This window comes from Frankliniella occidentalis, unplaced genomic scaffold (assembly GCF_000697945.3).
Source record: "Frankliniella occidentalis isolate FOCC.00 unplaced genomic scaffold, Focc_3.1 Scaffold751, whole genome shotgun sequence".
Taxonomy (NCBI): Eukaryota; Metazoa; Arthropoda; class Insecta; order Thysanoptera; family Thripidae; genus Frankliniella; species Frankliniella occidentalis.
In genome coordinates this window covers 11,507-23,397 of record NW_026267861.1, presented here as the reverse complement: position 1 = coordinate 23,397, position 11,891 = coordinate 11,507, and the positions used below count along the sequence as shown (strand labels likewise).

Below are 11,891 nucleotides of genomic sequence, written 5' to 3'. Positions count from 1 at the left end.
GGGCGGGGCGGGGCGGGACGACGCATCGCGGCCGCGGCTTCGTCGCGGCGGGTAAGACCGGTAAGACGCCGTCAAGCACATCCTCCTGCAGCTGGCGTGCTCACCATTATGTACATGAGTCATGTCCGCTCATGTACGAAACATATGTGATACATATTTGACCCTTTCTCAGCGGACTGTAATAATGGATTCAAATTTCGGCAACTGGGAATCAGTAAACAGTTTTAGAAATTCTGAATCTATTTTTCATTGTATGGTTTATATCTATCGAGGTATCTAGTGTAGCAGTAGTTGGGAGTTCGTATTACCTCCAAACCTAGAGCTTTGGCTTAAGTTGCACAATCGCAACGTCATGCATGGATGCACTGTTCTGGGTTCAAGCAGTCCCACCCGAGCAAGCGGCGGGAAACTCATGCACCAATCCTGAACGAGCGTGTTCTATCCGCTACGCATGTTCCTTTGTTAGTTCAATTAAATTTCGATATTTTGTGACAAATTACAGTTCATTAGATGTGAAACATCTATTCTTTAAAGGAGATTCGTTATTATACTTTACTGCCTCTTAAAATGTTTCATAACTGATGAAAAGTAAAAGACTCACGTTTCCGACTTAACTCGCCGTCGCCCCGGTTAAGACTTAAGCAGCTATTGCTTAGTTGTTAACAGCCACGTTCTGGCATGAGTAAGTAGGTTTACTTAACAAGTCAGTCTATCTATATTTTACTTGAATGTACAGCCACGCCAGTGAGATCAGATTGAAGCTCAGCTACCTAATTCCGACACGCATCCATCGGACTACACGAGGATTGCCTCCAACTACAACCACAACGCTCCACCTCCACCCTCTTCCGTCCTGATCCTCCTTCCTCCCTCAGCGGTTGCGTGTTCCTCAGTTCCTCAGGAAAGAAAAGAATCATGTTCAATCCAAGTAAACCTTCTACCAGCAAGGTGCATAGTGCCCCTTCTGCTGCCGTGAGTACCCTTATATTGTACTTCTACTTTACTTTTTAAATAAATTGCTTCCGTAGGAGGTTATCTTGAGCCGCCCAACGTTGGGTACACATCCGTAACCAGAGTTAGGTTGTTTTCTATGCCGTAACTCTTGAGTGGGTGTCACTCTGTCAAAAAATGTACATTATTTAGTATATTAGTCCCTGTGCGACCTGTAGTGCAAAAGACAGCATTATAACTCTGAAACTTAAGATTGAGGGAGTAGCCGCCTCGGCTCATTCATTCTCATTGGCAGTCCAATGCATGTGTTCCTTTATTTATTCCATTCATTCAGTTATTCATTTTGGAAGTTAAAGTATTGTCCTTCATTTGCTACTTGCAACTTCTTTGGATGTTAGCTTTACATGTAGATCTTTTGGCTCCTGTGAAGTTCTTTATGTCGTTATGAGGAATTGTAACTCATAACCTATACTTCGCCGTCCTTTTCTTTCACAGACGCCGAGCGACGCGTTCATGGCAGCTAGGTCCAGGTGGGGCGAGGGCACCGTGCCCCTGCCGGCCGTCTCTCACTCAGCCGCCGACCCCGACCAGGTGATACAGTCCGCGCCCGCCGACCAACAGGAGCTCGGGATTGACCAGGCCAACGAGCAGGAGGCGATAGGCAACGACGATGCCAACGCGCCCAGCGTCCTGCTACAACAACGCATCGAAGGTCAGCTTTTCACTGAACTAAAACATATTTCAAAATGTGGCTATTGCTTTTGTAAAGTAAAGTTATTTGACCATCCCATGATGTGTCTGGAGATTTTTAGAGTGTGTCTGTAACAGAAGTAAATTGCCACCCCTCCTCACTGTTTCCTTTTTTTTTTGGACACGAATAATGCCACACACTCTTAACTGCATTGATCACAATTTGTCACGTTATCTTTTGGTGTTAACAGGGCTTTTAGAGCGCATAGCCACTGCGTTGGAGCGCATCCACGATGTGGCTGCTACCCTGGCAGCACAGCTTGCTGCAGCACAGCCTGCAGCTCAGCCTGTAGTTCAGCCTGTAGCTCAGCCTGCAGCTAAGCCATCGTCAGTTGCAACAACTGCAGCCCAGCCCGTAGTTGAAGTGCAGCCATTGCAAAATGCTGCTGCAGTTGCTGCCCACTCGATGCCTGTAGCGACAATCAAGCCTATGCAATCATCCCCTATAAATTATGCAGAGGACAGTGATAGTGAAGGTATGTGTTAGTACTTCTGCGTTTTTTTTTAAGTATATACAGTAGGAGTAGAAAAAGATGTCTGGCTGAATAACTAAACAGTATTGCAAATGACTCGTTATCATTCGGCGGTTAGTTTACTTTGATGTAAAGGTCCATCATGCCATCACTGGTATTAAAACAGTCTAAATATTTCTTAGAAACTGAGTTGCCAAGGCGTACCATTTATAGCGATCCCAAATTTAAGCTTACTGTCCCCAACTTTTGAAGTCATCCTGATGATTGTAAATTTCCATTTATTAGAATTGGAAGGATTAGAACTTCAAATCATACGAAACTCTTTTAATAAGGACTCATGTACAGTTTGGTGTGCCGTATTCAGTCTCCCAAAAATCAGGAAGGTTGTGTACAGTAAATGTGAAATACTAAGAATATAATCTGAAAAAAAAAATATGCATCTGACTGTACCTTATATAACTAAAACAGGTCATTTACACTATTTTTGGTTTTTTTAAACTAGGTCAGACAACACTAGAAATCTTAATTCTTCCTTCCCTTTTCCCTCCCTCTCTTTTCCTCCATGTTGTCTAATACTTTGATAATCCTAGGTTTTCTATGTGCATATGTAACACTACCAACTTTGTAATTTACAGGCGATATTGATCCGGCCTCAAGATGTGGGGTGTGCAAGGCTGGTACTGAAGAGCAAATTGCCTTGGGCTGTGGGCACTATCCGTATTGTGAGGACTGTGTCGACCAGTTAAAGAAGAAGGACCCCTTCACTTGTCCAATGTGCAAGAAGGAGATTGTTGACACTTTGAAGCTTCTGTTCTAAATTTTTGTTTTGTCACCGGTTTCTCAAGGATTTATTTCCAAATAAATGCTCTGAATTGAATTTGTATCCAGTGACTCCCTTAATGTGAAAATGGAGATCATTAAGGTCCAACCCTTTCATTTCATTGCTACGGCAAATATCAGCTGTGAATGCATAGTCAACTAGGTAAGATTTACAAGAAAGTAAGAGTCCAAGAACTGCTTTACTAACTGGCTTTTAAATGAAGGCCTAAGCATCTTCATTTACATTAACAAGTATCACCCAACCACTTATCAAACACAAACATTCTTTACGCAAGCATTTGAACAGTCTTTCCTTCGCAACACTATTAGATCTCAGCTTGTTTACACAGGTTTTGCAGTACTTTGCATGTCCACATGGCTTGAGAACTACAACACCTTTCCGGTATGAGCATTTCTGACATTCATCTCGCTCCAAATATGAAATTGAGTCAGACCCAAGCAAAGGTGGTGGGAGATTTGCCACTGCCTTTCTGTTTCTCTCGCTCTTCCTGATGGAATCTTTTGAGGGACAGCGAGATCTACCTGGAGAGGGTAAACACTGTGTAAATCCACAAAAACCATAGAAAATTTGCGACATAATATACCCTTTCACAGAGACTTACGTTTTTTGCCAATTGTAGTAGGTTGTTCCTTATTTACCAATTCTTTTTCTGAAATGAAAAGTTAGTACATTAAATCCTTATGTAGCATTTCAACATACTTAAAATCTTAGCTTATTTATTTATAAATATCTTACTGGTTTTGATTGATTTACAGCCAGAAGCAAAGTGTGTTGGGTGATAATTGGTTGGTGCCACCGCAACTTCTGATGGACATCCAGCCTGTAAAGAATGACGGCAGATCATCATGGTTATGGCACTGACATGACAACAACGACGAGCTGTTTAAACTTTTGAAATGTTAAAAAATATCACAGTGAAAAGCGAACAGGACCGGTGACTATATAAAACACGATACTTGCGTGCTTCAAAAGACATACTTGTAAACTGTCAATTTCATAATCAGGTGACTTCAGCTTCTTATATTTAGAGCCGCCAAAATCATTCTGCATGTATTCAATTATCTTAAACAACAATCTCTTCATTTTATACATCTGATTTCATCCTGCAATTATTTACTCTGCCAGTCTGCTGAACAAGAAGTACATCTTTCACAAATAACAAACAGAAAAACATTAGGAACTGCTTGTAAAGAAAGCAATGGTGTGTACAGCGCATGTTAACCAGTAATACATTAGGCATGTCAAAACATGCCTATTTCTAAATTACTCACAGGAGACCGTGTTGAACCTTGATAATTTCTACAAAGCACAGTTTGAATCATTACTACAACCTTCTATTGGCAACAGTTTACACAGAAAACTCATACTTCTTCATTACTATTTTTAACAGTTGTTTTTGGGAATCACCATGTCTACGCTTTATGTGACTAACAAGGGATTTAAATCGATTCTTTTGTGATCTGAATTTCATGTCACACGAAGGACATTGCAGTAATAATCGCCTTCCTCGATAAATTCTGGGCTTATGAGTACGGGGGAAGTTTTCCTCTTCCTCCACCGCTCCTGACACCATTTTATGATCGTGACATGCATTAAATGTTGATGTAAGGTGAGAACCTGTGCCTCCTTCGCCCATATAATATCCTTCATGAATGGTTGGCTTTAGGTCTTCAAATCCTTCAGAATCAACCTGGAACGAAGCAGCACAAGTTAAGATACATGCATCAAGCAAGGTCTAACCTTCGTTACTGTAGCAACTCATTTTACCTGAATAAAGCTTTTCAAAGAAGGAACTACTGCTGAAGTAGATACAACAGGGAGGACTTCTTTAATTCCATTTGATTCTGATGTGTAGATGCTATGCAATGCTTGCAAAAGCAGAGAAATAAGTTGATTGTTTTCCCTGAATGATAGGAGTATTATTACAATGTCTCAGTACATGAAGGGTCTACTGTAATAATCGTTGCGAAATTGCACCGCATAGATGTTGTAGTCGGTCTCGCCATTGTAGGACTTAGGTTACATCCACTTGCGACCGGTTTGCGCAGTAGGACCAGAAGAAGTAGACGGAGCAGCGGACGTAGACGGCTGGGCGGACGGCTGGCTGGACGGCTGGCTGGAGATCGGCACACGCAGACTGTCGATATAGCCTGTTAGGCGGATGAACCGGTCCTCGAAACGCTGATCGAACTGCTCGTCGACGTATGCTCGCATTTCCTGATCGTCATCCTGGATGAGCTGTTCAGAGCGATTCCATTGTTGTCCACCGTTGCCCTGCAGATCATCGTCGTCGCCATGCTGGTCGTGCACACCACGGTGTTGGTCGTCGTCATGCGTGTCATCGTCACCTTCAGTGCCAGGTGGACGCGGTTCGAAGGGCCGAACTAGCCAACCAGGACCTTGACGAGCACCCTGTCTGGAACCTCGACCTGAACTTGGCGTGCTTTGCCCTTGGCTTGAACGTGACAGGAGTCCTTGACCCGAAGGTCCTCGACTTCCTGACCCGCTTGGCCCTTGGCGTTGCCCGCCCTCGTTCGGTCCTTGTCCCAGACCTTGGCTACGCCCTTGTCTCTGGTTTGACATCCTGAAATAAATGAATTTGACACACTCAAGCTTGCCTTATTTTTGGACTTGGACGGAACTGAACGGAGCCGGGGACCGGACTGGAACGGCGTTGGCTGGTCAGGGAAGACCAGGCCCAACGGCCTCTCGATTTGGGTTTGGGTAGCGCTTCTTTTCCTCTCCTTAAGGGGGAGAGATACTAGGTAGTCGATGAGAACAGTCTGGTGTATTCTCAAAGACTGATGATACAACAAGGGTTGTCATGGAACGTAGCTGCGGAGTAACAATATTGTTTAAAACTAGTTTGCGAGGCCTGAGGTGTCTAGAAATTTTCCGTCCTGCATCCTAATGTTCTGTTACTTGCGCTCTTCTTGCTCTCAACATGAGTGTTAAATGTTAGTTGCGGTCTGTTTGGTAGACATTTGGATAGGAGAATCAGTTGCTAAGTTCTCTATGCAGTAGGACTTGTTTGGAAATGTTGAAATGTCGCAAACTTACAAGTGCCTGACACATCCAAAAGTTTAACAAAAATGCTACTGCGCTTCTTTTGGGTTCATCAAGTGCGGGGCAGTAGTTGTTCTTTCAAAAGAACACAGTGCAACGCAACACAAATTCAAAAGACTGTGTACTAAAAGTGATTCACCTTTCAAAGGACATCTGGACACTGCTCTTGCTGTATCCAAAGGGAACGCATTAACATTTTTGTTTAACATTTTGATGTCTTACCCACTTGAAAGTCGACGACATTTCCACACTTCAGAAAACGTTCTACTGAATAGAAAACACAACCTATAATTCTAATAGCCTGATGTAAACTATACAGATCGCAACTATCATTGAGCCGCCGTCCGGTAGGCTTCGGCCAAAACTCTTCCGGAGCGTCTAGCAAAGCAAGGCCTGCACGAGCCCGCCCGCGCCAGCCCGTCCGTCCCGGCAGCCAATGACAGAAGGCGATTCTGGCGCAGAATCGGCAGAACTCAGGCAGCCCACCGGAGCCTTTTAACCCACCGGCAGAGAGGAATAAGTTAACCTATTTTATGTTATAATGGCTAAGTTATTTGTTACAGGTACAAACTTTAACCGGTAACGCTCAAAGAGTAATTAACGTTTTTATCACCCCAAAAGGCCTAATGATCCCCAGGGAGAAGGTCGGGAGGTTCCGGTTAAAAAAAAAAAAAAAAAAAAAAAAAAAAAAAGTTATTAAAATTTACCAAAAATGAAAATTTGACTTTCATTGTTTATACTTCAGAAAGTTATTGTGTGTAACAGATATGATTTTTCAGGGGAATAACGGATAATCCTTGCTCATCAGCATTTAACGGTATACCCCATTATTACTATCTGTTATCATAATCACAACGCGGTCCCCTGACAAACTGACCCCTAGGGAAGGTATGTGGTACCCATAGGATACCCACCGGGTACCCAAGGGGTACCTAGGGGGTAACCATGGGCTAACCATGGGTTAACCGTAGGGTAACCATGGGGTAATCAGGGGGTAACCATGGGGTAACCATGGGGTGACCATAGGGAAACCATAGGGTGACCATAGGGTAACCATTGGGTAACTATAGGAAGCCTTTGCCATGCCCTCCGCGACTGCCAGATAGAGTGTCCCCTCGGTTCCCCTTGCCTCGCACCTGTACCGCTCCTTGTTGGGTGTGGCGACGCCGCGCGCCCGCCTCCCAGGCTTTGTTCTGGGTCCCCCCTGTTGCCCCCTGGTTGGACCCTGGTTGCCCCCTGATTTTCCTTGCAGACGCTCGACACTGTCCCGTTGCCCCGCTCTTTAGCCCTGGTTGTTCCGCAGTTGCTCCGGAGCTCGCTGGTGGAAGCGCCTGCAGCGTAGGCCACCCCGCCGTGCACGCGTGTACAGCGGGCTGGCCCGCCCTGGAGGCGCTAGGCTCAGTCGCGGAGTTTTTCTACTTTACCCTCTCACTCGCGACTAGATTTTTAAAAACTGGAACCCGGTAATTTCTCAGAGCGGAGAAATGCCGGGGGCCCAGCTCTTCATGGATAGTGCAAACTATTGAGCTCGATTTTAAAATATTTCAGTCATTCTTTTCTAATACGACTAATAAAAGAAATTAATATTTAACTCTGATATAAACACACAAAGATAACAAATACAGTGCCATTTTTAGAATTAATCCAAATGCATTTAACACTTACATGCAATTATCAGGTTCGTAAAATAAAGAAAGTTTGCTCATTTTTTGCTTGAAATCCTTTGAATACTTTTTAGTGGCTGGGCGGTGCTCTTGGTAACCATAAACGTTATTGCAGAGGGGAAACTTTCTAAGTTCCTGCAGAACACAGTTATTTTCCAAATGAGGCGTTAGAATTTTTAGAAGTTCGGTGGAATTAGTGCGCTCGACTCTGAAAGCTGTATCAACTTTCAACTGGAACAGAATCAACAGCGCAGAAAGAGATACATCCATGAAAAAACAGAAGTATATATATACAGTAATGAAAATGACCAGGGGATTTACTTAGTGAAGCTGTTACCTTGTAAATGCCATGTTTAAGTTCATAACCTCCACTTTCAATGTAGTCAACTGTTTGCACGAATTTGGAAAGATGTTGATTTGAAACATTGACAGCAGTTGTTCCATGGTCATCATAGGAAGACAAATTAAGACAGTCAGACATCGTCTCCCTGAAAAGGAAATGTAGCAGTGGTGAACATAGTTATTGCTCAACTTTGTACCTCACGTATAAGTCAACAAACACACCACACTTTACCGGAATATAAACAAATCCCACTGGCTGGGAGTCACAACACAAAGCACCTTCAGTTCAGTAAATTTTCATCCAAGTAAATTTGGTAAATTTGTCCACTAAGATTTAAAATAAAATAATTCAGTCACTAATACTAAACAGTCGGGAGTACTACCACTAGTCGGTGGCTGCGAGAATTTTAGATGTTATGCTACTTGCAGTTCGTTGCCAGAAATCGTGCCATAGTTTAAGTAAATGAGAAATTAAGCGGTTCTCACATATGAAAAATTGTGGTGTCAGTTATAAGTTGTCATTGTTGACATCTGTCATGGTCATGACGATTCCCTCACATGATGCATTATTGTATTTGATTAAATCTCCCTATACAGATAGAGCCTGCCACTACTAGGAGCACAAGAACAAACTGTGTAGAGGATGCCTACAGGTCAACTTTCGGACTGGTGTATATGTATGTATATATGTATGTATATGAGGTGTATATGAGTAAAACCACCCTGAACTTAAGATTCTGAGAAGCACTCTAAGAAGATGTAATTGCTCTTGAGAAACGGCCGCCCTTTCTCAAGAATTGCTCCTCAAATTACATATCAACAGAATAACTCTGGCACATCCTTATGTGCATTTGATAAATGCATTTTCCATTACTTCTCAGCATTTGATCTATCTTGAGCTGACCCATCCCACACATCTGCAGCAAGTATGTTCAGTCCAGTGGTCACATTCGTCTGAATTTAAGCATACAAGGTGAAAATACCACATGTACCGCTCACTTTTGATGTTTGAATGCGAGCTCATTGCAGGCAGTAGCAAGGCAACATCAGAATCAAATGGAATTAAAGAAGTCCTCCCTGTTGTATCTACTTCAGCAGTAGTTCTTTCTTTGAAAAGCTTTATTCAGGTAAAATGAGTTGCTACAGTAACGAAGGTTAGACCTTGCTTGATGCATGTATCTTAACTTGTGCTGCTTCGTTCCATGTTGATTCTGAAGGATTTGAAGACCTAAAGCCAACCATTCATGAAGGATATTATATGGGCGAAGGAGGCACAGGTTCTCACCTTACATCAACATTTAATGCATGTCACGAGGAATTGAGGCTCAGGCATGCCTGATTGCCGTACTCAGTAGAGTGATTTATAAACTTGCACGCTAACCAATACCTTCAAGTATGTACCTTGCATGTCAGCTGATGAGTTTACTTTCACCACCCCAGTCGGTGAGAACATTATTGTCTAATATTGTACAAATGTTTATGGTCAGTGATTATCGACCCAAACATTCTTTTAATCCTTATCTGAAACATCTCTTTTTGCCTGAAAAGCACACTCTTAGTACATTTCGATTAAATTAGTCTTCTAGTAGAATCTTGGGGTGTATTGTCATCTAAAGTAACAGCTGAGCACATTGATAATATCTGAATGCCGAAAATTGAAATTTCAACATGTCAATAGAGTGCTTCTATGTTTATGATCTCACTTTTAAAGTTGCACTGATGATTAAAGTGTTCAACTTGCGTGCACATGCAAGTGCACAACACTTTGTTGCACACCTCTAAGTGATTGACTTGATATTTTAATACTATCAGGTGTTGAACAGTAAAGTTGAACACTTAAAAAGTGTTCACCATTAGGGTTTGCCTTGAAACTTTGAACCAAAGTCAAATTTACTGTTGAATACTTCAAACTATTTAAATATCAAGTCCATCACTTAAACTTGTGCAATATAGTGTTGAGCACTTGTATGTACACACCAGTTAAACACTTTCTTCATCACTTTGACGCCCAGGATTTTTTTCGGAAAAGTTACTGGTAATGTAGTGGAGCTTGTTTCTTTCAGTGCATTAAGGACCACATATTTTGTGGGTTTTTACTAAGTGCAAGTTTTTCCTTTGTAAAGCTCTTTCTGTATGATTTTTAATCTTCAGAATTGGGCATAAACACAGTGGCATTATGTAGTCTTTGGTTGAATGAATCAGACATGTTTCAACCTGTTTTTCATTACCATTTTTTAGGGAAATTCTGGATGTTAACTTCAAAAGCGAGACCACAAAGTATGACTTCAATTTCTGTCATTCTGATAATGAGTAATGTGTCAAGCCATTCCTTTTGCTGAAAAATATATGCCCAGATCCATCATTAAATTTACAGTGGCTCAGAAATGAACTCTATTGATGTATGGCACACTGCTGACTCATATTTTACAGTATCATTCTCTCTTTTAGATCAAGAAGAAATGCGGATGAAGCGCCTCCAGATGTTGGGTTTGCTGCCGAAAAATCCAGAGACTGAAGAGACTTAAGCCGAGGATATCAATACTATCAATGGCGATGGTGCTTCTGCTGTGGCTAATGAGGAGCCTGCTTCAGCTACAAACGAGATCAAGGTTAACAATGAGCCTTTGGTTGTGAGTGAGCCTAATGCTAACAGCGTGCCTTCAGCTGGCACTGTGTCTATGGCTAGCAATGAACCGAAAGCTGTCAAGGACTCCAGCCCTGGGCCTATTTCTTTTACGTTCAGTGAGTTTTTTCACATGTGAATTATTTTGAGACGCTTATTTAGAAAGCAATTGTCTTTTACACACCATTTGTTTGTTGTAGATATCTATCCTACTGATAAAGCAGCAACAGCCAAGGTCATCAGTAGCCTTGCTAAGACCCTCGCTGGTAAATCCATGTGAATAAGGTGTATAATTTGTTCAGTTACTTGCTATGCATGTTATAACATGACTACATTTTTTGCAGACTTGTGTCTAATGGATGACGGGGCTGAAACTGCCTCTCTGAAGACGAATCCCATAGTCAGTGTGAATAAACCAGTGAAACATCAAGGAGAGTCGAAAGGTTAGTTGTTTTAATTACTGTCTACATTCATGCTATTATCTGACACCTAAACTCACCTCAATGTACAGATGACTCTTGGCTATCAGATTTTGAAAAGCCTGCAAACAAGAACCAATCAACCCCCAGGTGCGCCAGTGAGGATGATTTGGTTGTCGTTATACCATCTGACAATAGCATGTACAGTGATGACGGTGGAGCTTGTAAGTATCATGCAATCATAACTACCTGTGAAGTAAATAAGAATGTTTCTGCAATCAAAACTTTCAATTCCTTTTGACAGATGGGGCTGGTGCCTCACTTCCAAGGACTGCTACCCTGAACACTACGTTCAAGCCATTCCAACCTGCAAGGGATGCTTCCGTAGCTGGGCCATCATCAGCTACATCTTTTTCAATGGCAGGCCCTGGACCCTCCCAATCGACTGGGGCAGTCCGTAAATCATCTGCTCTTTGATGCAGGAGCAATGATTTAAAAACCCCAGCCGGAGCGATCAACGTCAGGACTAGCCGTAAACGTAAGTTATTCTGCCGTCTTCAAAGTGCATCTGAAGGTTAGCGGCGACGCATATTTATTTAATTTTGAGGAAAACCAGACTCGAGCGCCAATTTATAAATACTGTTCAGGATTCTACTGAAAAATACCTTTCTGATGGTATACTTGAGTGACTCCAGGGCGAGGAGTCACTCAAGTAAACAATTACCAACTAATCTTCAATTTAAAAATACTTTTTGTTGTACT

General features: G+C 42.3%; 1 protein-coding gene across 1 annotated transcript; it reads left to right on the top strand.

Annotated features, from left to right (window-relative positions):
- Positions 1 to 10,463: 10,463 nt before the first annotated feature.
- Positions 10,464 to 11,606, top strand: LOC127751704 (uncharacterized). The gene is made up of 4 exons (XM_052275674.1): positions 10,464 to 10,976; positions 11,055 to 11,153; positions 11,222 to 11,353; positions 11,434 to 11,606. Exons 2-4 carry the CDS (start codon positions 11,066 to 11,068, stop codon positions 11,604 to 11,606), a joined length of 393 nt encoding a protein of 130 aa, XP_052131634.1. The 5' UTR covers positions 10,464 to 10,976; positions 11,055 to 11,065.
- The last annotated feature ends 285 nt before the right edge of the window (positions 11,607 to 11,891 follow it).